Source organism: Propithecus coquereli, unplaced genomic scaffold (assembly GCF_000956105.1).
Source record: "Propithecus coquereli isolate 6110/MARCELLA unplaced genomic scaffold, Pcoq_1.0 Scaffold81, whole genome shotgun sequence".
In the NCBI taxonomy this organism is placed as follows: Eukaryota; Metazoa; Chordata; class Mammalia; order Primates; family Indriidae; genus Propithecus; species Propithecus coquereli.
This window is the reverse complement of record NW_012154285.1, coordinates 7,352,677-7,380,605: the sequence shown is the minus strand read 5'-3', so window position 1 is coordinate 7,380,605 and position 27,929 is coordinate 7,352,677. Positions and strand designations below refer to the sequence as shown.

General features: G+C 56.0%; 1 protein-coding gene across 1 annotated transcript; it reads left to right on the top strand.

Annotated features, from left to right (window-relative positions):
* The first annotated feature begins 274 nt into the window (after positions 1–274).
* Positions 275–26,867, top strand: RASAL1 (RAS protein activator like 1 (GAP1 like)). The gene is made up of 21 exons (XM_012663421.1): positions 275–339; positions 4,401–4,457; positions 6,167–6,280; positions 6,472–6,533; positions 10,907–11,036; positions 13,075–13,156; positions 13,236–13,367; positions 15,129–15,217; positions 16,196–16,313; positions 16,460–16,613; positions 16,982–17,046; positions 17,319–17,431; positions 18,546–18,738; positions 21,783–21,920; positions 22,496–22,640; positions 23,702–23,874; positions 24,539–24,676; positions 24,762–24,897; positions 25,500–25,620; positions 26,399–26,463; positions 26,728–26,867. The coding sequence occupies exons 1-21, from the start codon at positions 275–277 to the stop codon at positions 26,865–26,867; spliced, it is 2,430 nt and encodes an 809-aa protein (XP_012518875.1).
* Positions 26,868–27,929: the final 1,062 nt, after the last annotated feature.

The following is a 27,929-nucleotide window of genomic DNA, read 5'->3' as shown; positions in this document are numbered from 1 at the left end:
GGATCTCCAGACGCCGAGAGCAGCGCCCGCTGTGCGCTCCGCCTGACCCGAGCGCCGCTCCTACCTGTAGAGCCGGGCGGGCGCCCCATCCTCGGGCACCTATTCCTTCTCTTCCTCCGGAAACCTCCCGTCCAGCTACCCGCGTCCCGGACAGATGTGTCGCCAAGACCCCAGGGAAAGGCGCCAGGCTCCAAGCTGGTGACACGTAGACGCACCCCGGTCCAGCCTCGGAACCTGGGCGCCCTTCTACCCGGAAAGTTTGGGGCTGGGCGCCATGGCCAAGATCAGCTCCCTGAACGTCCGCGTGGTGGAGGGCCGGGCGCTGCCCGCCAAGGACGTGTGAGTGTTCCTGGGGCGCCTCGGGGGTGGGGGCCGCGCCGGGCACGCGGCGGGGCTGGAGGCACCCGCTCCGCGCGCCAGTGTGGGTCGCAGGAGGGAGGGAGGTCTCGCCTAAGACCGACATTGGGGCAGGTCCCCTTTCACCGGGCCAGAGGCCCCTATGCTCATTGCCGTCCTGGTGGGAGGGGGCGCCCACACTTAGCAGATGCCCCGCCCCGGCCCCGGGCAGGGGGTGTCTTTGTTCCCTGGATGTACTAAAGGGGGTCTTGGGGGGTAAAGAAGGGATTGGAGGGTCAGAGCCGCGGAGGGGTTCTGGGGACTCTTCCTTAGTGCAGGCGCGTTGGAGGGGAGGCTTCTCCGGGCCCGGGTGGGAATCTAGGAAGGGAACCCCGGGGAGGAGCCCCAGAGAGCCTGGGATCCGGATGGGCCCCAACATTCTGTGCGCATCTGGTGTTTAGGTTTGCAGAGTGTCACCAGGTGGCCCTCTGCGGTCCTTTCCACCCAGATCCCTGAGCTCCCCCGTCTTGCAGCTCCCAGCCTCGTGCGGGCCTTCCCCGGATGCTGAGCTGCGTGAAGAGCCAGCTCCCCGCTGCAGCCCCCTCCCCAGCCAGGTGTGGTGGGACTGGGGGACCCTTGGGCTCCCCTCACTACCAGCCCCTGGCTATACTTCTCCCAGGACTGAGTCAGCAGTTGCTGAATCAGCAGAATGGGGGGTGTCCCCCTCCTGCTTGGCCTGGTGCCCAGAAGGGACTCTGAGGGTGTCAGTACCTGGGACAGGTGTGAGATCCTTGGGAGGACATCTGCTGTGTGACCTTGAACCTGCTTCTCCCTGGGCCTTGGTTTCCCATCTGGGCCATGGAGCTCCGGGCGGTGTCGCCGTCTGGATCCCTGCGGTCACACGTCCAGCTGGGAGGGTGGAGGACGTGTCAGGATTTACCCTGTGGCCACGGGGAGAAGGAACGTGGAGCCCCCACCTGTGTCGAGGCCGGGGCTTAGCCATGTGCCAACTCTGCACGCGCGAGCACCCTGCGAGGACAATCCTGCCCTCGGTTTCGTGAACGCCCCTTCCCAACACTGCAGCTGTGTCAAGCGGGGAGCCGTTTAGGGCAGTTTTAGCTGCCCCCCCCAATCCTCATCAGCTACCCCAAATAAACATGCACCCGAAATAAAAGCGGAGAGCTTGCTGTGCAAACACAGCGACGAGCCCCCTGCCACCTTCTTCCTGAGATGTCCCCAGAGCCCCTGAGGACTAGAGATTCTGCAGCTGTCAGGGAAACGCGGGCGGGGTGCGGGCCTGGCAGCTGGATGGCTGAAGGGGCCCTTTCCAGAAACTGGTTCCTGTCTCACTGAGCTCTGGCCCCTCCACCAGTTCTGGATGAGGGGTCAGAGAGGGTGGCAGGCGTCACCCTGGGCTTGGACACTGGCTCACGGGGTTCCTTCTGCTTCTCCTGAGAAGGGAGTTGGGTGATACCTCATTCCTACTCCTCCTGTCCCCAGTTCCTGGGCCAGGGTGAGCTAGGAGGCGGGCCACGCCCCAGAGCAATGGTGGGGAGGAGTCACTAAGCCCCCGCTGGGGATCCAGCCTTCCTGCCTCAGTTTCCCCAGTTGTTGGCACCCTTCTTCAAAGGTGCTCTTCTTAGAGCATGCCGGGATCTCCGTGCCTATGAGGGCTCCTAGGTGGGGTGTGTTCTCGCTCCCTCTGCTAAGGGAAAGGGCTCAGACATGGCCCAAACCACTGCCAGGTTTGAGAGGGGTCGGGAGGAGGCCTCCGCAGATAGTTTAGAGTCATTACTATTATTAATAATAGCAGCCGTCAGTCACTGAGGGCTTGGTAGGGACCAGGTTCTGTGCTTAACTCTTCATATGGTCCCTATTGGCATCTTCACTTTACGAATGAGAAAACTGAGGACCAGAGAGGCAAAGTCACTTGCCTGAGGTCACGCAGGTAGGATTTGAACCCTGTTTCCATGCACAAACCAGACTACGCAGGCGATGGCTGTTTTGGGGGTGCTGCTTTCCCAGGCTTGAGCTGAGGCAGGGGCCGTGGGAGAGGCCAAGAGTCTAGAGAGATCAAGGTCTGGAAGGGGCCACCCCCTCCCGCCACCATTGCCCCTACCTGATAGGTGCCTGATAAGGCCCTCGTGCGTCAGAGCCCTGAGCTGACGAGTGCCGAGCTCAGCTCCCAGGGGGGCCCTGGGGGTCAGGCTGGGTGGACAGGAGGGGGCGTGTCTCCCAGCCCTTTGCTAGTGGGATCCCAGCCAATCTGACCCCACCTCTGCAGCTGGGGAAACTGAGGAATGGGGGCCCTCCTAAAGGAAGCTCAGGGGTAGAGAGCACAGAGGGAGAAATTGAGATACACACAGGGCATTACCCAGCCACAGGTGTTCAAGGATGGGGCCCAGAGAGGGAGACTGAGGCTCCTGGGGTTGCCCAGTCCAGGGGGTTTGGGGTGGAGCCAGAATGGGAAACTGAGGCCTGGGGCACTACGCAGACATGGGTTCAGAGGCGGAGCCCAGAGGGGAACACAGAGACACGGGCTATCTCTTGGTCTGAAGTGCTCGGGGATGGAAACCAGATAGGGAAATGGAGGCATCTGAGCACCAGCCAGACAGGGCTATGGGAAGGAGTCCAGAGAGGGAAACTGAGGCACGAGGAAGGGCTCATCCAGCCAGACGAGGCTCAGGTTGGAGCTGACTCTTAGTGCCAACATCCCTCTTCCCTGGAATCCCTCAGGCATTTGTGGATCTGTGACAAACCGAACAGAGAGCAGGTGGCAGAGAGAGAGAGTGGCAGCTGGGTGTCGAGGGACAGGGCCATTTAGACGGGGGTGGGGGGGACTGGTTAAGAGTGCGTGTCTGTGAGCCCCTAAGCCACCACTCCTCCCTGCCTCGGAGAAGGCACCCCACAAACCCACTCATTCAGAAATATCTCCGGAGGCCCCCCTGCATGCCAGGTGGGGGGCTTGGAGGGAGGAGGAGGACGCAGACTCTCCCCCAAGGAGCTCACAGTTCAGAAGTTGCAGGGAGGTGGGGAGACAGATACTCAACACATCGAGAAATCGGGGAGCAAGGTGATTTTAGGTGCTTAGAGGTGTTGGAGGGTTATTTGAGACAGGACAGTGGTAGTCAGGAGTGGCGTCTTTGAGGAGATGACTTTTGGACTGAGATTTGAAGGACAGGAAGAAGCCAGCCATGACAGGATCAGGAACAGTGTCTTAGGCAGAGGGAACAGCACATGCAAAGGCCCTAGGGCTGGCAAGAGCTTGATGAGAGACAAAGGAGGCCTGTGCGATGGGATGGAGGAGGAACTGAGGAGCCCTGCTAGACTGCTTGGGGTGTAGTGGTGACTGTTATTAGGAGCGGGGGATGGAGCTGGCTTTGGTTGGCCAATGGCTCATGGCTACTCAAGGGGGTGCAGCCCATCTTTTCTTGGCTCAGTTTTGAGATCTGGGTCCCCCGGTGTGTTCCTGCAGGGAAGAGTCTGCTGAGGAATGGGGAGTCCCCTCCCTAGGGAAACCCCCACTGAAATGCAAAGTTGGGGAGCAGTGCTTACCCCAGAGGGTGGCATCGGGGAGAGCTCCAGGCTCCATCTACCATGTACTATTAGTTCCTCCAACCCCAGGAGGTATGTGTTAATATTATGCCCAATTTATAGAGCAGGGAAACCGAGGTCCTGCAAGGGGAGGGGACTTGTCCAGGTTGCACAGCCAGTGGGTGGTGAAGCAGGCGTTGAACACGCCCCAGCACACGCTCTCGACCACAGCTTTGGGCTTTCCGGGCCAGGCCTCACGCCTCCCTTCCCCATCCCCATGGGTGCAAGCCCAGAGTGCGCACAGGTGGTGGGTCAGGCATGCCTTGGGTGGGCACCTGGGCAGCCGTGACGACGCCCGCTGGCCCCCTGAAGTGCTGCCTCTTAGCTGGACTTGCTGTGTGACCCTGGGCAAGTCTCCTCCCCTCTCTGGGCCACAGTTTCCCCTATCTGTATAATCAAGGTGGATCGGGACCCCACCCCAACGGCTGCCCTCCCAACCCAGTTCCTCCCCGACCCTCCTCCTTCCGCAGGTCTGGGAGCAGTGACCCCTACTGCCTGGTGAAGGTGGACGACGAGGTGGTGGCCAGGTGAGGAGTGGAGACGCCAGGCCTGGGGCCAGGGGAGAAGGGGAGGGGCTCTTTCTAGACCCGGGGAGTCCAGGAACAAGAATTCACACTGAGAGGAGCAGGGAGGGCGACGCTTACCCGACAGGGGACAATGGATGCGCCCTCCCCCTCTCGACCCAATGATGTCCCTGTGGCTCCCTGGGGCTGACTCAGTGCTGCCAGCCTGTGCCTCCCACAGTGGCCTCCCTGGGGGCGGGCATCTCACGCTCGGCTGGACTGGCTGGTTCCGGGGCCGCCGGGTGCATGCGTGCGTGCGTGTGTCTGTGTGTGTGTGTGCCCGCCCAGCTGGGGCTGCTTGGGAGTGTGCGGGGGGTGTGTGTGCGCTGCAGGGCTAGCGTGAACGCCTGTGACCACCTGTGCATGTCACACGTGTGTACCAGTGTGGTGTGTGTGTACGTGCTTGTACACACGGCTGCCCTGTCCACACACGTGAGCACCAACACCTGCCTATTTGAGCACACAGGCGCCGGTGCAAACACATGTGAGGTGTGAGTGAATCTTGGAGGGGGGGCTCAGGCTGGGCTGTGCTTGGCTGTCAACCCCGCAGGCCAAGGGACAGCTCTCAGCCCCCGCAGGTCTGACGGGGCGGGTGGGCGGGTGGCTGAGGCCCTGGTTCCTATGGAAACGGCGGGATTCAGGATGCTTCTGGCGCTGGTTCTGGTCCAGAGGGACCGGGTGCTGGGGGCGGGGAGCCTGTATGGGGGAGGGGCCGGCTGCAGCACCCTGACCTGCTCCCTTGTTCTCCCTGTACTCAGGCTGTCCCCTTGCCACATTCTGTGACACCACCGCAAACCCACAGACTGATGTTCCGTGGGACCCCAGGCACTGCCTCTCCCTCTCTGGGCTGCGAGGAGCCTTCCGGCTCCGGGGCTGGGGAGCCTGGGGGAGCTCTAGCTGGGAAAAGCCAGGGGTGGAGGCAAGAGTGTGTTTGGGAGGAAGCTCTGAGGGTCCACCTGATGGCGGTGCCCCTGAGCTGGGGGAAGGGGACACGGTGCGTGTGCACATGTGCATGTGTATGCCCTGTTGGGGGAGAGTGTGGCGGAAGGAATGAGGAAGGGAGCAAGAACCCAATTTTGCAGCCATAAATTTGGGCGTGTCTTCACTGGGCTAAGTAGTTTCTTTGTTCCCTGCTGGGTAAAGGAAGTGCGTCTGCAGGGGTATCGGGGCAGAGATGCTGTGTCTGGGTGTCTGTCTCTGGTCTTGTCTTGGTCCCTACCCCTCCTGTGCTCCCCTGCCCTGGCTTATGTGCTGTGAAGCCCGACCCCTCTGGCCCCTCCCCTCCCCACTTTCCCACCAGACACCTTCCTGTTCCTTGAACTCGCCAAACACATCCCTGCCACAGGGCCTTTGCACGTGCTGTTCCAGCCTTCTGCAAGACTTGTCCTCATTGTCTCTCTCCTCTTTGCCATGTGTGTATTTTGACCAGAGGAAGCCTTCCCTGACTCCCTTATCTCTATCTCCCAGACCCAACCAGGGTCTTGTGTTTCTGATGGGTACATACCCAGGTTCTAGGTGTGTGTGCGTGTGGAGTGCCTGTCCAGGCCCCAGCTGTGTTTATGTGTGGGTGTCTGAGTCTGTGTGTCGGGATCCCTGTGTGTGTGTCTGGGTCCCCAGGTGTCTGCCACCTGTGCAGCCTGAGGGCCCCCAGCCCCCTGCCCCCACTTTTGCAGGACAGCGACCGTCTGGCGCAGCCTGAGCCCCTTCTGGGGGGAGGAGTACACCGTGCACCTGCCTCTGGATTTCCACCATCTGGCCTTCTACGTGCTGGACGAGGACACCGTTGGGTGTGTGGCTGGGGCAGGTGGGGTGTGTGCGTTGGGGCCCCAGGCCTGGGCACCTGAGGGCAGGTGGGACATGGGGTGACGCCCCACAGCAAAAAGTGCCCACCCACCCAGCCCTTGACACTTTCCCCCACTTCTCTACGGGCGGGGCAGGGGTCCCTGACTCGGACCCTCCCCTGCCGGCCTTTCCGCAGGCACGACGACGTCATCGGCAAGATCTCGCTGAGCAGGGAGGCGATTGCAGCCGATCCCCGAGGTGGGCCAGGGGCACCGGCCACAGCTGGGCAGAGGGCGGGGGGCGCTGTGCCCAGAGTGGGCATTTGCAGTGGCATAGAGCAAGCGGCACAGGGAGGCGCAGAGCCCTCAGTAGAGCGTTATTTCTGTTGTTTTTGCCTTGAATTTTTGAGCAGTTAATGCATTTGCCTAGTTCAACATTCAGATTTTACGATGAGCAGTGAAACTCTCTCGCACGACTGCCCTATTCCTTTCTTGCATGTCCTTTTAGAGACAGTTTAAACATACACAAGCAAGTAACCACAGTAATAGCAACACTTAGATAGTGCTTACCGTGCACTGAGCACGCTCTAAGTGCTTTGCACGGATCAACTCGGTTATCATAGTGACCCTGTGAGGTGGGTCTTCTCCTTATGCCCGCTTTCTAGGTGAATAAATGGGGACACAGAGGGTTAAATGACTTGCCGAAGATCTCAAAGTTATTAAGCAAAATGGCCAGAATTTGAATCAAGGTTGTCTAAAGTTCCAGAGTCTGTGTTCTTCATACTGTACTATCTGTGGTTGTTTTTCCTCTGCTTACTTGAATATTATCTATTCTGTGACATTCAGTATCTTGTGTTCAGCATCTTGCCTTTCCATTCATCATGCACCTTCGAGATCTTTCTGTAACAGCGCTCCAAGAGTTTCCGCATTCCTTGCTCTTTGTGTGACTTCGTGGCACACCACGGTGTGGCCGTACGATTGTTTATTTGGCTGATTCCGTCTTGATGGCATGTGGGTTATGCGCAGTTTTTGCCAAGTTCAAACAATGCTGCAGTGAGTAGCCTTCTGCAAAGGTGACTTCACACGTGTGCAAGTTGTATCCGTCAGTCAGATACATTCCTAGAGATTTGCTGGATTTGCTGGATCGAAGAGTGTGCGCGTTTGCATGTTGGATAGTTATTGCCGGGCTGGGCACAGTGGCTCACGACTGTAAGCCTAGCACTTTGGGAAGCTGATGTGGGAGGATCGTTTGAGGCCTGGAGTTCAAGACCGGCCTGGGCAACATAGGGGGACCCTGTTTCTACAAATAAAGATTAAAAAATTAGCAGGGTGTGGTGGCGCGTGCCTGTAGTCCTAGCTATTCAGGAGGCTGAGGTGGAAGAATCATTTGAGCCCAGGAGTTCGAGGTTACAGTGAGCTATGATTGTGCCACTGCACTCTAGCCTAGGTGACAGAGCGAGACTCAGTCTCCAAAAAAAAGAAAGAAAGAAGAAAAAAGAAAGACAATTATTACAAAATTACCCTCCATGGAGGAGGTAACAATTTACTCCACACCCTTGCAAACAATTATCAAACTTCTTGATCTTGTATCTGATAGGTAAAAAATTGGTTCTTAGTGTAGGTTTATTTTGCATTTCTCTATGAGGGATATTGAAAACCTTTTTATATATAGTATTTAAGAATCACTTTATTTCCTCTTCTGTTTATTGTCCATTCATATTATACATGCATTTTCCTCCACTGAGTTGCCTTTTCTTATTGATTTGTAGGAGCTTTTTACATATTAGGGAAATCAACTCTTTGTCATATTAGCTGTAAATATTTTTTCTTCCTTTGTCTCTTATATTTTGACTTTGCTTATAATTTTTCCATGTATAAATTTGTTTTTCTGTAGTCAACCTCATATATTTCTTTTGGCTCTGGATTTTCTATTATACATAAAAAGACCTTCTCAACTCTAAGACAAAAAAATTTACATAATTCCTTCTAGCAATAATCTGTTGCATTTTTTAACACTTAAGTCTTTATTTGGAATTTATCCAGATATAAAGTATTACTTTTTGTCTAAATGACTATTAATTGTCTCAATACCACTCATTGGATAATTTATTATTTTCCTCAGTTGGAATTAGTTGAGAACCTACTATGTGCTAATCATCATTACAATCATTGCCCCTATTTAATGAGGGCTTACTATATGCCGGGCATGAAGCTAAGCACTTTACATGTAGTTCTCACAACATGCCAGTGAGGTATGTACTAGAATGATCTTCAATTTTTACAGAGGCTTGGAGAGGTGAGGGGACTTGCCCCTTTGTAGAAGTTGCAGAGGTGAGAGTCGAACCCAAAGTCTGTGTTTTTATTCTGCGCACTGAGCTGTACCTATCGTGCCTCAAACATCTACCACAGGGTGGAATTAAATGAATCAAGTATGAGGTCTGGCTTCCAGGAGCTTATGGACTAGACAGGAAAACAAAACACATTGGCACAGAACAGAGGGCAAGAGAAGAATGAAAGTGTCCATGTGTCTGCATGTGGGTGCTTCTTAGTTCCTTAAACAGGACAGAAATGCGGAGGTGGAGGTCGGTGGAATATCACTGGCAGGACAGTAGATGATAAGAGAGGGTAGTGAGGGCTAGTGTGGTCAAAGGAAGCTTTGCAGAGGAAGAGGAATGAGGTGCTCTGGCAAAGATGCTAAGGTGCATTTCTATGTATCCTCTTCCAGAGTCACACATAGGCCAGGTCAGAGGGAACACTTGGTGGGGGTTAATTGGACAGGGCTGTAGGTGCCAGGCCAGAGTCAGACTGTAGATGGTCTTCTGGAGGCAATAGGGAGCCACTGATGGGTCTTCTTGAGCAAGACAGTGAAGAGAAGGGGCCATGTTATCAGAAGATGGAGTGATAGGAAAGATTGGGTGCATTTCCGGAAGATCCCTGTGGCTGCTTTGTGGATGCCGGATCACAGCGGGACAAGAGTCAGTGCAGGAGATCTGTTAGGAATCAACTGCAGTGATCCAGTGAGAGAAAACTGACAGCATCCTGGACTAGGGGTAGCAGCGAGGATAGACATGAGACGGGACTTACACTTTCAGCAGCACGCGGGGACTAGATCCTCAGAAGTGCCCTCCTGCCACATAACAGTGAGATCCTGAATAAAACGGGATCCCTAATTCCTTGTTAGACTTGCTGTAAAGAAGGGAAGTCCCTCAGTATTTGCCTCACCCCAGATCACGAGCTAAAACCTCACAGGGAGCGGTGAACAAGCACAGGGATGATGAAGGATTTCCCTGAAAGCAAACGTCAACATCAGTTCTGCAGCCGACAAAGAGAATAAAACTTGGGCGAGGGGCAAGGTGGATATCACGGGACATGAGAATTCCCCATTAGGATGAGACCCTCAGAGAGTCCTACAATAGCAACTGCCGCTCCTCTCCAAGGATAAGCATTCTTACTCGGGTTTCCCACAGAGTGAGAGCAAACAAACATGACTTCACAGTCAAAAATCACCAAACGCACAAGGAAATGGGACACCATGAGCGATAGTTAGCAGAATCAACAGCCAGCAGATTTAGACCTGCGAAGACTTTAGATTTATGATATATAGGATTAAAAAAAAAGGATCCAATATTTAAAGAAATAAAAAATGAAGTCACAAAAACAGCCAGCAATGACAGCAATAAATTAGAGTAATACATCAAAAAATAAATAGGCAGGTTTTTTAAAAGAACCAAATACAACGTTTCAAGATAAGTAGAATTGTTGAACTTAAACACGAAGTGGCTGAGTTAAACATCAGTTCATTCATAGTTGAAGTGAGACTTAGTGAACTGGAAGAATGATCTAGAGAAATTATTCAGAATTCATCTCAGAGAAAAAAGGAGAAGGAAAATATAAAAGAGAAGTTCAGAGACATGGAAAATAACTGTGAAAGTCTAACATCCATTTAATTGGAGTCCCAGAAGAATGGAAAAAACTGGGGAGAGGAAATAATAAAAAAAAAAAGATTGGGGAGAGAAAATAATAACAAATATTCATGGCCTAGAATTTTCCAGAACTGAAAGAAGGACAGGATACTATAAATAGAAGAATCTTCACAATCTTCACTAAGCAGGATTTTAAAATTCCTTATCTAGGCTCATTGTGGTGAAACTACAGAACATCAAAGATACAGTCCTCAGAATTAGAGAGAAAAGATAGACCACTTACGAAAGAATAATTATTAGGCTGAAAGCTGATTTCCCAAGGGCTACAAGGGAAGCAATGTCTTCAAATGTTGAAGGAAATGAGAGAGAGGGAGACCTGAGATTTTTCGAGGGAGGTGTATGTTGGGACTAAACAATGGCGGTGTTTCTGTGCCAGGGTGAAGGGGTGACAGCACGTGACTCAGAGCATTGGCCCTAGAACTCCACTGCCTGCTCTCAAATTCTAGCTGTGCTGTCTACCAGCTGTGGCATCGTGGGCAAAGCTCTTTTTCCCTGAGCTTCATTTTCCTCATCTGAAAATGGGGATAATTACAGCACCAACATCAGAAGTCCAAGGCACTCCTTGACACGCGTTTAATGTCAATCGAATTTTCAAGTTAACACGATGACCAGTAGATGCTTCGTAAATGTTAGCGCCTGTGCCCTCCAGGGATCGACAGCTGGATCAATCTGAGCCGCGTGGACCCGGATGCGGAGGTGCAGGGCGAGATCTGCCTGTCGGTGCAGATGCTGGAGGATGCACGGGGCCGCTGCCTTCGCTGCCACGTGCTCCAGGCTAGGTATGGACAAGGCGGAGGTGGCGTGGAGAGGGTGGTCTGAGAAGGAGCGGGAATCCCCTGGGGGTCCCTCCTGCTGCTTGGCCTCTGGGACCTCCTCGCTCCTGGGGGACTTCTGGGCTGGCAGCCACGTTCCTGGTGTGGACGAACAGTCCAAGTTCACTGAGTTGCAAGTTCCTGGGTGCAAAATCCTGTTAGGTTCCTGCGACCAGCAACAGCAGGGCAGACACTCAGGCTGGCCAGACAGATGAGCGTGGAGGTGTAGTAACCAAATCGTAACTGACAGATACGCGATTCCTACTGGCTGAAGCAGAAGAGCTAGTTTATTGGCTCATATGACTGGCATGTAGCTTCAGGCGTGGCTGGATCCAGGTGCTCCGATGGTGACATCAGGAATCTGCCTCTATCTTTTGGCTCTGATGTCCTCTGTGTTAGCTTCATTCTTAGGCAGCCTCTCCCCAGGTGGGTACAAAGACGGCCCTAGCAGCCCCAGGCTGGCATCCTATCAACATAGCCACTCCAACTGAAAAAGAGCTCCTATTTCTCACCATTTGCAACCAACGTCCAGGATTAATTCTTACTGGCTCAGTCTGGGGGACATGCTTGTCTCTGAACCAATGACACTGACTGATTGGCTAGGCCTGAGTCACAGCCCCTTCCTGGAGTGGAGGGAGGGATTGACCCCCCCAAGTCATGTGGAATGGGACTGAGGGAGGGGTGGGTCCTGTCCCAAAGAAAATCAGAAGGAAGACGGATGCAAGACCAGAAAAACCCACTGGTGGCCCTCTCACCAGCTCATGGGACACCCATCTGCCCTCTTACCTACTTGTCACTATAATCCCCTTCTCCCTTGCTCAGCTCACCATCATTTTGCTCCCGCAAATACCTCCGCCCTCTCCCCCATCCTGTCTTTCTGCCTTTTTTCACACCTCACTCCCCCAACCCTTACTTTTAGGCCCATTCTTGCCCAGATTGAGGAGGATCTCCTATTTCTAGCTTGCTGTGTGATCATAAAGCCCTGCCTTGCCCTCTCTGGGCCTCTCCCACCACCTCCAGATTTTTGCCCCCAGCCTTGGTGCCAGAGGGGGCTCCCCAGAATTTGGATGAGGGAGGACCAAGGAGGCAGGGGACAGGCTGAAGGACTGAGCGTGGGGCAGGGGCTCCCTGTTTTCTTGGTGCCCACGGCCCCCTCCCCAGCCACAAGGCTGCGCAGGATCCTTGCAGGCATGAGAGGGACCGATGCTGTCGCTTAGCAACTGGGCTGGCTCCTAGGAAACCAAAGAAGGCTTTGGATGCTGAGCAGGGAGGGGAAGGGAGCAGGAGGAGGAAGCAGGCAGCCCCCGGTGGGGGTGGGGTTGGGGTGCATTCCTAGATTTGGGGACCTCAGGAAGGAGGGATGGAGAAGCTGACTGGGGTAAGGCTTTTGGTTGTCATGGCAACCAGAGGCAGGGGGGCCCTGCCTCGTGCCTTCTCTTGGGTCCTAGACAGAGTGTGGGCATAAGTGTTTGCTGAATGAATACATGAACTGGGCACCATCACCTGCCAGGTGCTGTGCTAGGTGCTTTACACACATTTAACCCTTGGCCTTGTCAGGTTGGTCTATTATTACTCCCATTTTCGAGATGAGGAAACTAAGGCTCAGAGAGGTGAAGTGACTTTTCCTAGTGTCACCCAGCCAATGAGTGCAGAGCCGGGCTTTGAATCTTTGCATCTAGTCTCTGATCGAGGGCCTCCAGGGAAACTGAGGCTCCCTTCCCCCTCCACACTGCACCTTCACTTGTGGGGCTTTTTGATGCAGGATTTGATCTTTCTGTGCCTCAGTTTCCTCATCTGGAAAGTGGGGGCATACGAATGCCTCGTCATAGGGCAGTGTGAGGTGACAGGCGTGGTGAGGGGTGCCCCTTGCTGGGTCCCTGTGGTAGAACATTTCGTTGTCTTGGAAACCAGCGGCATTTGAATGATCTACCCTGAATCCCCTTTCCAAGGGCCTTGGTCCTTGAGGGTCCTGTGTCCTCTCACTCCTTTCCTCCTCTGTCCCCAGGGACCTGGCCCCCCGAGACATCTCCGGCACATCTGACCCATTCGCACGTGTGTTTTGGGGCAGCCAGAGCTTGGAGACCTCGGTGAGCGGTGGGCGGGGGGCTAGGAAGGGGGGGCACCGGCGGTGGCTCTCTCGCTCACAGACCCCTTCCCTGCCCTCAGACCATCAAGAAGACGCGCTTCCCACACTGGGATGAGGTGCTGGAGCTGCGGGAGGTGCCCGGTGCCCCGTCCCCACTGCGGGTGGAGCTCTGGGACTGGGACATGGTGGGCAAGAACGACTTCCTGGGCATGGTGAGCCTCACTCCCTGCAACACCATCTGTGGCTCCCCAGTGCCTCCAAAGGAGGAGGAAGACGAGATGGGCTGAGCCTCCTGGGGCTCAGAAGGGCAGATGTGCAGGCTGCATCAGGTTCCCTGGCCAGGCCTGGGTGATGGCATGCCATTGCCCCATTGTACAGGGCAGGAAACTGAGGCTCTCAAAGGTATGGGAACCTACCCTAGATCACAAGATGGGCTTAGATTCTCACTCTGGGGTGAGCGTGTGCCAATGACTGTTTGCTGGCCCTCGCTAAGTGTCCCTCCAGCCAAGCCTCATTTACCTAGCCCTCACGGCCACCCTGTGAGGCTGGGACTGTTGTCATCCCCATTTTACAGATGGGAAAACTGACACTCAGAGAGGTTAAGTGGCTTTCTCAGGTCATGTGACTAAGAAATAGCAGAGCCAGGATTCGAGTTCAGGTCTCTCTGACTCCAGAACCTAACCCTTTAACTCCTACTCCTGGAAGCTCTGGGCTCAGGGTCTTTCCCTTGGTTTCCCCATCTGTAAAATGGGTGTGATTGTTCCTGCCTCTCCGTGGGAGTTGAAAGTGGCTGAGACTTTTTCAAAGGAGGCAGGAAAAGAGTAAATAAGAGAGAGGCTTGGTTAGGTACTGCGGGCAGTGAGATAAATCATGCAGCCGCTTTGGAAACAGTCTGACCATTCCTCAAACGGTTGAACGGAGTTACCACGTGACCCAGCAATTCTACTCCTAGGTATGTACCCAACAGACATGGAAACCTATGTCCGCCCTGAAACTTTGATGGCAGCATTCATAGCAGCAGGAGTCATCACAGCCCAAAGTGGAAACAACCCAACGTCTGTAACGGATAAACAGAATGGGACCCATCGATACGATGGAATATTATTCAGCCGTAAATAGGAGTGCAGTTCAGGAAGTCCTCACTTAATGTCGTCTGTAGGTTCTCGGAAACCGTGACTTTAAGCAAAATATGCTCTGATACCGTATGCTGCAGGAACTCAACTCTCGTTCCTGTCCATTAGCCTACGGTAAATTGGTTTCCTTGTATGTCCTTAGTGAAGACGTACCGTACCGTCACATGCTACAACGTGGACGAATCATGAAAACGTCATGCTAAGTGAAAGAAGCCAGTCCCCGCAAACTCACATTATATGATGCCATCATATATGATTTATATGACGCGTCTAGAACAGGCAAACCCATAGACACGGAAAGTAGATTAGTGGTCGGCTGGTGGTGGGGGTGGGGACAGGGAGTGACTGCTGAGTACAGGCCTTTTAGGGGCAGATAGACGATGCTCTGCAACGAGCGGCACATTGAGTTGTATGCTTCCAATAGGTGAATCGTATGGGATGTGAATTATACCTCTATAGAGTTATTTTAAAAGAGAGGGTGGGGCGCAGGGGCCTTCTGGACTGTCTTTAAGCCTTTCGATACATGGAATTTAGGTTCCCTAATAGAGCTGAAAGTACACTCAGGCCAGGCATGCTGTCTCCAGAAGCTGTGTGACCTTGGGCAAGTCACTCCACCTCTCTGAGCCTCAGTTTCCTCAACTGTAAATGAAGTGCTCCCTGGAGGCCCTCAGTGCCCTGGCAGGAGCTGATGATTTGGGGCGGGCTGGGGGAGGAGGAGGTGGTCCCCAATAGGCCACAGTGCCCCTCCATGGATGGGCAGTCTGAGCTCTTCTTCCAGGGCTGGGTGGGGCTGAGCCTGGCAGGGCAGGGCCCAGCTGAGGTCTGTGTGTCCCCCCGCAGGTGGAGTTCTCCCCGAAGACCCTGCAGCACAAGCCGCCCAGTGGCTGGTTCCGCCTCCTGCCCTTTCCCGGAGCCGAGGAGGATTCTGGGTGAATGTGGGTGCGGAGGGAGGGGCCAGGCTGGAGCCCTGTCGGGTGCCATCCTCAGCTTGTGGGTGGGTCCTCACGGGTGCCCCTTCATGCATTCGCGCATGCCTCCATCCGTTCAATCAACACGTGTGAATGTCTCTCAGGGCGTGTTCGCGCACATCCAACCGAGTTCGCCTCATGCCCCTCCACCTGCTCACATGCAAACGTGTCAGCTCACACTCGACGTGTGCTCGGCATTTTGGGTCCTTCCACGCCTACCTGTACCTATTCACACTGTCCATTCCTTTTTTTTTTGAGTCAGAGTCTTGCTCTGCCACCCCGGCTACAGTGCAGTGGTGTCACCATAGCTCACTGCAGCCTCAAACTCCTGGGCTCAAGGGATCCTCCTGCCTCAGCCTCCTGAGTAGCTGGGACCACATGCTCACGCCACAACGCTGGGCTAAGTTTTCTATTTTTAGTAGAGACGGGGTCTCGCTCTTGCTCAGGCTGGTCTCGAACCCCTGACTGAGATCAAGCGATCCTCCTGCCTCAGCCTCCCAGAGTGCTGGGATTGTAGGTGTGAGGCGCCGCGCCCGGCCCACGCCGTCCATTCTTGTACACTCTGGTTTATGCCGTCCCCACTTGCCCTTCCCTGTTTATACCTGTCAGTATAGGCTCACACCTCTTTATACTGGCCACGCCTGTTCACACTTGTTCACACTATCCACACTTGTCTGCTAGTCCTGTACACAGTGTTTACACTGGCCACACTGTCACGCTCTGGCCACATCTGTTTTCCCTGTCCGTGCTTGTACATTCCTAGTCATACCTGTCCAGATCTGTTCCTACCTGTCCACACCTATTCACACCTGTCCACACCTGTCTTCCTTCGCAAACATCCATGCTCCTTACCCGTGTTCCCACCTGCCGTCTTAGATATCCACGCCTGCCCGCATGTACTTATTTGTGCTCCTTTACCTGTGGTCCCACCCCGGGCAGAGGGAGCCTGGGTGCCCTGCGGCTGAAGGTGCGCCTGATCGAAGACCGCGTCCTGCCCTCCCGGTACTACCAGCCCCTCCTGGAGCTGCTCATGGACTCTGTGCTGGGGCCAGCGGAGGTGGGCGCATCAGGCAGGCGATTCTACCGGGGGGTGCCGGGGCTCTGGATCCTGGCCTCCCCTGCCTCAGGGAACCCCTTCTGGGCTCTTCTGCTTTGGGGTGCCAGGGTCCCAGGTCACCTCTCCAGCCTCCTGTCCCTGCCCAGGAGGACACTGCCAGCCCCCTGGCTGTGCTGGAGGAGCTGACCTCGGGGGACTGCCGCCAGGACCTTGCCACCAAGCTGGTGAAACTCTTCCTTGGCCGGGGCCTGACCGGGCCCTTCCTGGACTATCTCACCCGGCGCGAGGTGGCTCGGACCAGTGAGTCGTGAACATGACCCCCTGACGTTGCTGCCCAAGGGTGGGACTGCAGGAGGGTCCCCGGGAGAGGAATGGGAAGTCTCAGGCAGAGGGCAGGGGCTCCTTTCTGTATGGGTCCCTGCGCTGTGCACCCCCAGGCAGCTGGGAACACAGTCCCGGGTTCAGACTCTGGTTTTGCTACTCGTGAGCTGTGTGACCTCAGGCAGTTCACTTAACCACTCTGGGCCTCTGTACTGTGAGGAGGGTTGATGTTTTGGGTCTCCCTGATTCTTGAGGCTGGAAAAACCATGACCCCCCACCTTGAGTGAGTGGGGTGAGCTGGGCCTAGCACCCCAAATGCCAGCAGACACTTCCCTCTGTCCTCCCAGCTGACCACAACACCCTCTTCCGGTCTAACTCCCTGGCTTCCAAGTCGATGGAGCAGTTCATGAAGGTGAGTAGGGGAAGGCCTGGGGGCCAGGCGCAGCTTCCTTCCCGGCGCTTACTGGGCCCCCAGTGCTTGGCTCGCTTCAGGGGGCGCCGAGCAGCTTAGCTGCAGTGCTGGTGGCGGGTGCCTGGCCTTGCCCTGAATCGCACCGCGGTAGCGTCCCCCACCCGGCCCGGCCCCTCTCCGAACCTCTCCCTGCACGGTCCCCCCTGCGCCCAGCTCACGGGCATGCCCCGGCCTCGCCCTCAGCCCTGCCTCCTGTGCTGCCCTGCCCCCAGCTCGTGGGCATGCCCTACCTGCACGAGGTCCTGAAGCCGGTGATTGGCCGCGTCTTCGAGGAGAAGAAGTACATGGAGCTGGACCCGTGCAAGATGGACCTGGGCCGCACCAGGTGAGCCAAGCCCAGGGGGGGCGGCCCCGACCCTCCGACAGCCCGCCTTGCCGCCTGGGTCCGTGTGGGGCTGGGCCTGTGCTGACTGCTGCCCCAGCCTGGGGGCGCGGCTGCGCGGCAGCGCCGTGGTTAGGCTCAAAGCCTCACACGTGAGCCCCTAGCTCCTCCAGCTGTGCAGAATAGCAATTACAGGCAGGACCTGAAACTCAGCTCCCTGGGTTCGAATCCCAGCCCTGCCGCTCCTCCTGGCGGACAAATTGCCTTAACATCTGTGCCTCAGTTGTGTCATCTGACACTCAGGCTCACGACACCCGAGTTACACATGCAAAGCCCAGCCCGTGGGGAGGGCCTCGCAGGACCGCTGGGTGAGATCGGGAGAAAGTCATTCCATGCCTTTGTGGGCGCTTGCTAATTTCTTTCCAGAACCTTCTCCCCTCCAGCCAGGACAGGCTTGTTCCCACAGGACCACTGGAGCTGGTTGCTGGGCAGTCCACTGGGCACCATGGTGGGGACAGGAGAGGGTCTTTCCTCGTGCTGCCCACACCTTCTGACCACCCCAGAGGCAGGCATCAGGACCCCTTTTGCAGATGAGGAAACTGGGCGTCAGAGAGGGGAGGTCACTTGCCTAAGGTCACGCAGCCGGGAAGTTGCAAAGCAGGGATTTGATCCCGGGCCCTGAGCAGAAGGGCAGGGTCCATCTGTGAAACTCCAAGCCAAGGGCTTTTCCTGGCACACCTGACAAGCACGGGGAGACTCAGTGGGTCCCCCAGGGGGTGGGGCATCCGGGGACCTGGGCAGGACAGTGCAAAGGCCCCGAGGTGGGAACGTGTGTCTGGCACTGACCAGGGCCTGTGAAATGAGTGATGGGGACAACGGTCACTTTGAGGAGGTGACATTTACCCTGAATGTGGGTGCAAAGCGTCCCAGGCGAAGGGCCCAGCAAGTGCAAAGGCTGTGAGGTGGGAGGAGCTCAGCGTGTCGGGGCAGCAAGGGGCCCGTGGGGGTGCCGGGAGACAGGCTGCGGTGCTAGGGGAGGTGGGTCCCCCCGGGCTCGGCAGGGGCCGTCCGTGGAGGGTCTTGGGGGGCATCTGAGCTGCTCCGCTGGCCCCCGCAGGAGGATCTCCTTCAAGGGTGCGCCCTCAGAGGAGCAGATGCGGGAGACCAGCCTGGGGCTGCTGACGGGCTACCTGGGGGCCATCGTGGACGCCATCGTGGGCTCCGTGGGGCGCTGCCCGCCGGCCATGCGCCTCGCCTTCAAGCAGCTGCGCCGGCGCGTGCAGGAGCGCTTCCCCCAGGCGGAGCTGCAGGTGGGCCAGGGCCCCCGCGGGCGGGGGCGGGGAGGCTGGGGAGGCAGGAGCTTGTCCGGGGTCACGTGGAGAGTCAGGAAAGAGGTGGGGCCAGAACCCAGGCTGCCCCTATTAAAACACTCTGTGTCCTGGCAGAAGTGGGGACAGCGTTCCTGCCAGGGTCTGGGACCCAGGGGTGGTGATGGCGATAATAATAATAAAAATAATAATGATAATGATAATAATAATAGCAGCTATCACTATATGTCGTCTGACCATGGGCTAGACCTTGTTTTAAGTGATTCACGTGTTTGTTACCTCATCTAAGCTTCACGTCCCTCCTGTGAGGTGGATACAGTATCATTCCCATTTTACAGAGGAGGAAACTGAGGCCCGGAGAGGTTAAGTCTCACAGCTAGAAAGGGGTCATGTTAGGATTGGCACTCAGTCAGGCAGGCTGGCTCCTGAGTCTGTCTGTGCTCGTAACAACCAAACCATAGAGTGTGGCCCAAAGTAGGCACTCCCTAAATCCAGCCATGAGAGAGAGAGCGGGAGGGAGAGGAGCTCGGATCTGGTAGACAGTAGGAAACACCCAAAATAAAGTCTAAAAATCAATCCCGGCTCATGCTATTGCTTTTACCAACATTGATAGGAAAGTTGCAAACTCAGGTGCTGGCAGTTTGAGGTAGGTGCGGCCCACGAGCAAAGTAGGCAAGGTGCGGTGCGCTAGGGAACAGTGGCGACTGTGGCAAATTGGGGCTCCCACATCCTGTCTAAAGGGGCCACTCCAGGGGATCATTGCCGTGCAGGAATGGGGACCCAGTATTGCCAGGTCCTCAGAGTTTTGTTTTTTGGTTTTTTTTTAAGCCAACATTCTGGATTTTATGTGAGGTCTCTCAATTTTAAAATGTTGGCACTGGCTGGGCACAGTGGCTCATGCCTATAATCCCAGCACTTTGGGAGACCAAGGCGGGAGGATTGCTTGAGGCCAGGAATTTGAGACCAGCCTGGGCAACACTGTGAGATCCCATCTCTACAAAAAAATTTAAAAATTAGCCGGGTGCACACCTGTAGTCCCAGCTACTTGCGAGGCTGAAGCTGGAGGATCACTTGAGCCCAGGAGTTGGAGGCTGCAGTCAGCTATGATCGTGCTGCCGTACACCAGCCTGGGTGACAGAGCAAGACACTGTCTCTAAAAAGAATAAAATAAAATTCATCTAAAAATCCAACACAAACAGTCTGGCCAATCATTGTATCTCTGTGGTTGGACTGGCCTGTGGGCTGCTGGTTTGAGACTCTCTGGTTTCATGCTCAGCACATCTGCTGAGGCGGCTGTCATCGTCCCCGCTTACAAATGACACTGGGCGAGACTAACTCTTACGCAGTGCTGACGTCACAGAAACGCACACTTGGAGTTCACTTTGCAGAAAGATCTGAGACTTGCTCAATGTTGGGGACGTAACGGCCCAATTCCTTGAGGCTGGGTGAAGAGCTTTTTATTTACGCCAGATCTCTCTCCACGTCCCGTTTACAGATGGGGAAACTGAGGCCCGGAGTGGTAAAACACCTTGGCCGAGGCTATGGACTGAAACCTAGGCCTCCAGACTCCCAGCTGGGGTCCCTCCCCTCCCTTTTTCCTCCCCGGCTGCGGAGTGAGCTCCGGGCCTCCAAACTGGGACGTGACTCGGTTTACACCTGCCTTGGCTGGGCTCTCACCTGGGCAGCCGGCAGAGGTGCTAAGTGGGACACAGCTGTGGCAGGGAGGAGGCAGAAATGGGGGAGGCTGGCTCCCCAGCCAGGCCAGTCTTTGTAGGGGGAGCCAGTGTCGGTAACATCCAAGTGTCCCCAGCTCTCAGCCCCCAAGGTGGGCAGGGAGCAGGGACTTTCTCAGCCCCACGAGGGTGGGTGGGGTCGGGGGCCCCTAGGGAAGCGCCTTTGTCTGCGGCTCTGACACCTGTCCCTCCCGCTCGGAAAGGAGCAAGTTGATGAGCTGCCCTGAAGACTGCAATTACCCTGGACTGCAGCTGGTGGGGGTGTGGTGGCCTTAGGGTAGTTTGGGGTTCCAGATGGAGGGGGAGACCCTCCCTCCAGGTACCCAGCTCCTGCGGGCTCGCTGTCAAGGCCGAGATGCCCCAGGAAGTCGGCACACACCCAGGGGAGGGTACTGTTTCATGTGTGAATACAACCTCTAAATAAACGCAGGAGCACAGTCTAAATAGAGCCAGGCAGGTGTGAGAGGCGGGTGGGGAGCTGGTCTGGGGAGAGCCAGGCGGATGGGGGTGCACCCCCTCCCCGAGTCACGCCTGCTGCAGCTGGGGCAACCAGCCCGCACCCACACGGGGGCACCGCACTCTACAGTTTGTAGAGAGCACAGGCTGGGGGAGGGGGGTCACACACAGCACGGACTCTGGAGCCTGTCAAAGTGGGTTCACTACTACTGTGCCTCAGTTTCCTCATCTGGAAAATGGGAATAATAGTTCCTACCCCATGGGGTTGTTTGAGGATTAAAAGTGACAGTTCAGGCTTAGTTCCTGACACCCATGGGCAAGTGACCTTCCCTCTCTGGGCCTCAGTTGTCTCCTCTGTAAAATGGATATGTAATCCCTCCTAGGGTGAGTGTTAAATAAATGAATGGATAGAGAGGTATCTGGCCTGTTGCTGTTACGATGGTAAATCACAGATCCGGGTCTCCTCTACTCGCCAGCTGTGTGACCTTGGACAAGTCACTTGATGTCTCTGAGCTTCTGCTTCCTCCTCTGTAAAGCGGGAGTGATGCTGGTACCTCCGTCACAGGGCCGTGCCCTTAGCACAGCGCGTGGCACCAAGCGGACTCTGAGGACATTTGGCTAGATCTGATTTTGCAGGATTGGATTGTTACTCCATTTTCCAGGTGGGAAAACTGAGGCCCAGGGAGGAGGAACCTCCTTGGCAGGCTAGTATGGCCTCCCGACCCATCGCCCATCCCACTTCTCCTCACACCACCAATTTCTAGTCCTTGCTGCCTCAGTTTCCCCAGCTGGGAAGTGGGTTTCGCGGGCCCCTCTCACCTGCCGCCCCTCCCGCAGGACGTGAAGTACCTGGCGATAAGCGGCTTTCTCTTCTTGCGATTCTTCGCACCTGCCATCCTCACCCCGAAGTTGTTTGACCTCCGGGACCATCACGCAGACCCTCAGACCAGCCGCTCCCTGCTGCTGCTTGCCAAGGTGCCACCAGCAGTGGGGCCCCTCATCCTGGGTGTTCTTAGCCAGGAAAAAAAATCGTAGTAGGAACAGAGCTGGGAGGCCAGACCCGCAGAAGATCCAAAGGACACCCAGAGAAACCCATGTCTGAAACACCACCATTCGCATTCCATTCTGAGTGTGAAGGCGTTCATTATGCTCTCCAATTTCCTCCTTGAAATGAAAACCCAACCCTTCTAGGAGGAAAGTGGAAAGCAGGATGGCAGTCATTTACACCTTAGTATGAGTTAGATCATCCTATGCAAAGCAGCAACAACTTGAGTTTCTGATGGGCTCTGAGTGTGCATGATAGGATTGGGCAGTCCTGGATGGGGGAGAGTCTGGGCTTGGGAGGGAACAGAGTAAAGGTGCTTGGGGTGCAGATTCCAAAAGGGGGAGGGAGGAACAGATATTGCCCAAGGCAGGCGCTGGTATGAATCTTCTCCTTTCACTGGGCACTGATTTAGGAGCCAGGAATCTGGGGTTGTGTTCTGAGTCCATAGAAGGCCCTCGCCTCTGCAGTGACCTTGGCCTTGGCATCCCTTGCTCCTTTGCTCCAGGCCATACAGAGCATCGGAAACCTGGGCCAGCAGCTGGGCCAGGGCAAGGAGCTGTGGATGGCCCCCCTGCACCCCTTCCTGCTGCAGAGCATCTCACGCGTGCGGGACTTCCTGGACCGGCTGGTGGACGTGGATGGGGATGAGGGTGAGCTCCTGTGGCCCTGCCACATCTGGCTTGCCACCCCACTGGGGGCACTCAGGGCCTCCCTCCCCCACTGGCTTGTCAGCACTGAGAATGTGGACCTGTGGGTCAGCTAGTCAGTCAACTAACATTTCCTGACACCTACTGTGCTAGGCCCCAGAGATGAACAGAGCTCAGGCCCAGTCCTCCAGGGCATCCCAGCCCATGTGGGGATGTGGGTGGCATCATGGCACGGTGCGCATGCAACGGGCAAATGTCTATAATAGGCACCGTTCCAGGTGCTGGGGACACAGCAGTGAACGAGACAGAAGAAAATCTGCTCTCGTAGAGGTTTTATCCAGTGGGGCCCACAGGCTGTTAGCAAGATGAGTAAGCAAATGGTGTGGTGTGTTAGGGAGTTCTGAATGCTAAGGGGAACAAAGAAAGGAGGGTAGGGAATGTTGGGGTGGGGGCGGCAGGTTTAACTTTTCGATAGGGTGGCCAGGAATGGCCTCACTTCGGTGACATCAGAATAAAGACCTGGAGGGGGACAGAGAGAGAGCCAGGTGGATGCTGGGAAGAGTTCCCGGCAGGGAAGAGCACGTGCAAAGGCCCTGAGGTAGGAGCAGAGAAAGCGACAGCGAGGAAGCCAGCGAAGAGTGAATGGGGGGCAAAGGAGTGGGGGGCCGGATCGTGTGGGGCTTCATAGGCTGAGGGGAGAATTTTGGCTTTGACTTGGAGGGAAATGGAGCCACAGGACAGTTTTAGGCAGAAGAGTTGGGGTTGAGTCCATGTCACGATGTGGGGCCCAGGTCATGACATAGTTGGGTCCAAGTCACAGAGGAGCAACCTGTCAAAACGTCGAACATCCCTCTCCACCCCGAGAACCTGCCGGCAGTGGCACAGCTCTGCTCCTCCCTGCCTCAGTGGTACCATTCCCTATTGAGGGAGTGGATCTGAGGTCACTGTGTTCTTACCCCTGCCTCTAGGGGAGCATCCGCAGAGGCCCTGGGCTCGCTGGCAGGACAGGCTGAGCCGGGGCAGGAAGGGCTCACTGGTCCCACCTCTCTTCTCCTGTTTTCCAGAGGCTGGTGCCCCAGCCAGGGCCCTGGTCTCGCCCTCGGTGACAGTTCGCGAAGGCTACCTGCTAAAGCGCAAGGAGGAGCCTGCCAGCCTGGCCACACGCTTCGCCTTCAAGAAGCGCTACTTCTGGCTCAGCGGGGAGACCCTCTCCTACGCCAAGGGTCCCGAGTGGCAGGTGGGGCTCCAGCCCATGCCGGAGGGGTTTGCAGTGGTGGCCTACCTCATAGAGCCACCTCTTTGCAACTAGGGGGAAACTGAGGCCCAGAGTGGGCAAGGCCGCAAGGCGCCGTAGCAACTTCACAAACTCTCAGGACAGGCTTTGCTCACAGCTTCCGGCCAGCGCGGGCATGGGACAGGGACAGGCACACACCTACCCATGCTCGCCTCCACACATCCTTCCGAACGTGCACAGGTAGTGGCCTGGACACGCGTCCCTGATGGGAACGCACGCAGGGCAGGGGCAGCGCTTAACTACCATGCAGTGTTCCCACCCAGATCTGGGCCCGTGGTGTACAGACTCACGTGAAATCGGGTATGTTCACTCAGAGGTTCTGCTGATTAAATAAGTTGATAAATGGGCTTAGAACCACGTCCCACGCACCATATAAGTGGTAGCTGTTATTATTATTAAGAAGGAAACTGGCGCCCAGGGAAGTTAGGTCACTCAAAGAGCGATGGCGGGACCACAGGACTCGGGGAACAGCCGAATGGACAGTCACACAGAGCGCAGATGTAGTATTGAGTGTCCCCGCCCCCGGGGCGCCACCCGATGCACCCATCCAGGGGGAAGCTGTCCCTGGGCCCCCTGCCCGCGCCGCAGCGACGATCGTTTTCCCCAGACGCGCACCTCCATCCCGGTGTCGCACATCCGCGCCGTGGAGCGCGTGGACGAGGGCGCCTTCCAGCTGCCCCACGTGATGCAGGTGGTGACGCAGGACGGCGCGGGGCCGCTGCACACCGCCTACCTCCAGTGCAAGGTGAGGCGCCGCGGGGATGCGGGCGGAGGGCGCGCCCCTCGGTTCCCACCCCGCCTCCTGATCGCCTCGCACCGCCCCCTTGCAGAACGTGAACGAGCTCAGCCAATGGCTGTCAGCCCTGCGCAAGGCCAGCGCCCCCAACCCGGACAAACTGGCCTCCTGCCACCCCGGTGCCTTCCGCAGCGCCCGCTGGACCTGCTGTCTCCAGGCTGAGCGCTCAGGTGAGGGGGCGGGGGGGGGGGGACGGCAGGCTCCGCCCTCCGCACCTGTCAATCAGCGGGTGTCCCACCTCTGCCTGGGCTGGCTGTGCAACCTTGGGCAAGTTACTTAACCTCTCTGTGCCTCCATCGCCTCAACTATGAAATGCAGTTGTGAGGATTAAATGAGTTGATGCACACAAAGCACTTAGAACGCCGCTTGGCACACAGCGCTCATTAAATGTGAGATCCTGTTTTTTAAGTACCCACTCTGTGCCAGCATCCTCTGGTGCACAGACATCGTGTGCTTGCCGTCTAGGAAGACGAGTGCATAACCAGACAATTATAATACAGTGTCGTAAGGGCCACGATGAGGCATTTGAGATTTCAGAGAAAGCCTCTGACCCAGCCAGCCTCAGGATGGGGGATCAAGGAGAGCTTCCTGGAGGAGGTGCTGTTTAAATGCAACCCGGGTAGAGTAGGAGTTAGCAGGGAGGTTGGACTGGAAGGAAGTAGTGGGTTTGAGGAGAGATTTTAGAGACAGAAGGAAGGGGTAGGGCTTGGAGACTGCCAGGCCATGGAGGCTTCTGGAAGCAGGGGCTACTGATGATGCTGTGTGCCTTCAGCTGCCGGTTGCAGCCGTACACACTCAGCTGTGACCCTGGGGGACTGGAGTGACCCGCTAGATCCGGACGCTGAGGCCCAGACGGTGTATCGGCAGCTGCTTCTAGGGCGGGACCAGCTCAGGTGGGTGCCCTCAGCCGCCCCCCTTCACCCTGTGACCCTCTGGGCCAGCCAGGCCCAGGGTGAGGGCTGGGTGTCTACCAAGTCAGGGCTTGGGACGCACCCTCAGGTGGGCCCCGATGCAGAACCTGATCTCGGGATCTTTTAATGCCTGGCGTTCCAGAGCCACAATTCACATAAAATCCCGGCCTCCTGAGCTTGCTATATGACCTTGGATATGTCCCTTCCCCCTCCTGGCCTCAGTGACAGAAATTTGTCTCCTGCCATTATTGAACGGGCTCTGAAGCTGACCTGCCTGGGTTCCAGTCCTGACCTAGCCACTTACTGGCTGTGTGATCTTGAGCAAGTTGCTTAACTTCTCTGTACCTCAGTTTCCTCATCTGGAAAATGGGGCTAATAATACTCCCTACCTCATGGGGTTGTCCTGAGGATCAAGTGAGTGCATACAGGTAGACCACTTTGTAATCAATAAACGGTAATGATTATTACGCTGTGTGATCTTAGGCAAGTTATTTTACCTCCCTGTGTCTCGGTGACCATCTGTATAATGGAGCTAATAGTAACACCTACCTCGTATAAATTTGTCATGATAGTTAAATGAGTTAAAACATGTAAAGGGCTCAGAATAGCATCTGACGCTCTAGAAGTGTTTGCTGTGATGATGATGATGATGATTCACGGGAACCTGCAGTTTCTCCTGCAAGCAGCGGAGAATCTCTCGGGTAGGGAGCAGGACTAGGAATCAGAAACCAGCCTTGTGTTTCTCCCTCTTAACTTCCAGGATGCAGTTCCTGGAGGATTCCAGCATGAACACGACTCTGGAGGCGGACACGGGGAAGGGCTCCAGTGCCACAGAAGGTAAGGCGTTAGGGAAGTCCCTTTTCTTTTCCCTTGCAGACACTTCCCACAGCTTGCCAAGCACACCCCTGTGTCCTCCCACCCGCCCTCCTGTTTCCGGTCCACCACCGGGCTGCGGGGCTGTGTGTGGGGCTCTGGGAGGTTTTAGGATTCTCAGGGCGCAAGCGGAATCTGCAGCCTAAGGTGGCTCCAGGTTAGGGCAGCCTGCCCTGCACTGGCTGAGCCCCCGCGGCCCCCTTGTGTCCCTCCTAGGAGCCTGTCCTGACGTCCGGGCCCGGCAGAGAGCAGCGGCTGCCCTCCTGCTGGAGGTGCTCGCAGACCTGGATCAGGCCCACGAAGAGTTCCAGCTGCAGGAGCAAGCGGGGGCGGCCCCAGGCCACCTCAGGCCCTGAGGAAAAGCCAGAGCCGCCTGGAAGGAGGAGCAGGGAGCCGTGGGACCCTCCTCAGCGTGTCCTGGCCCCGTAATCTCCTCGTGCCTGTCCCCTACCTCTTTGATGCTGTGGCTTGAAGCCTCCAAAGACATGCTTAGTCACGTGTGCCGAGTCCAGAACTCAGGCCATGGAATTCCCTTTGGCAGGGGCCAGCCTTGCCTTGAGATTCACGCTCTGAGTCAGACTGGAGCGGATAGGATAAGGAACCTGACTTATTTGCTGAGCTTGGGACTAGCCTCTACTTACACCAGTGAGGCCAGCCTGGCCCTGAGCTGCTGGATACAGCTATACCTGAACTCCTGATGCCCATGTGGTCCTGTTGTCCCAGACAGGCACAAAATGGGCTCAGCCTTTCCTGTTTTCATGTCTGCCAATCCCTGTAACCTCACTGATCCTTCTGTACCCTGCCCTTGGCCAGGGGCCCTAACCACTGGCTTCCAGAATCAGGCACTAGGAGAACTGAGGCTAGGAGCCCCGTGTGCCAGGCTCAGATCCTTTGAACCTGGAAGACCTTGCCTTTCTTTGAGCCTCAGTTTACCCTGTATGAAATGAGGTGGGAGTGACTCTGATGTGTGGTTTTCAAATTGGATTCTACTGAGGCCACTCAGGAGCCAGGGAGGGTTTCTCAGAATATACGGTCCAAAGCCCACTCACTGGGGTGTCTGCTAGAAATGCGGATTCCTGGGACCCACCCAGCCTCTGACTCCGAATCTGAAGGCACGTAGGGGCAGGATTCAGGGTTTTTAACGGGTTCTAAAGCTGATGTGGGTGAACATGAGGTTTGAGGACCATGGGCCTGGGAAGTGGGCAATTTTATATATTAGGGTTTAGGGTGAGATTTTTGTCGAGAATGACAAAAACATTATTAAATGTCTGGGAACACCCGACTGGCAGAACGGGACTCGTTTCCGGTTTTGTGTGACCAGAGTGTGGGACGAAAACAAACCTACCTGGCAGCCGATCCGGTGGACCGGGGAAGACACAGCGCTATCCCGAGGGTGGCCAGCAGGGGCCGCCTGGAGC

Excerpts from the sequence above, each read along its gene's own strand:
- RASAL1 (XM_012663421.1), top strand. The coding sequence starts at position 275 with ATGGCCAAGATCAGCTCCCTGAACGTCCGCGTGGTGGAGGGCCGGGCG. Across the intron at positions 340-4,400 it reads GCGCTGCCCGCCAAGGACGT|GTCTGGGAGCAGTGACCCCT; the intron begins GTGAGTGTTCCT and ends CTCCTTCCGCAG. Across the intron at positions 23,875-24,538 it reads CCAAGGGTCCCGAGTGGCAG|ACGCGCACCTCCATCCCGGT; the intron begins GTGGGGCTCCAG and ends CGTTTTCCCCAG.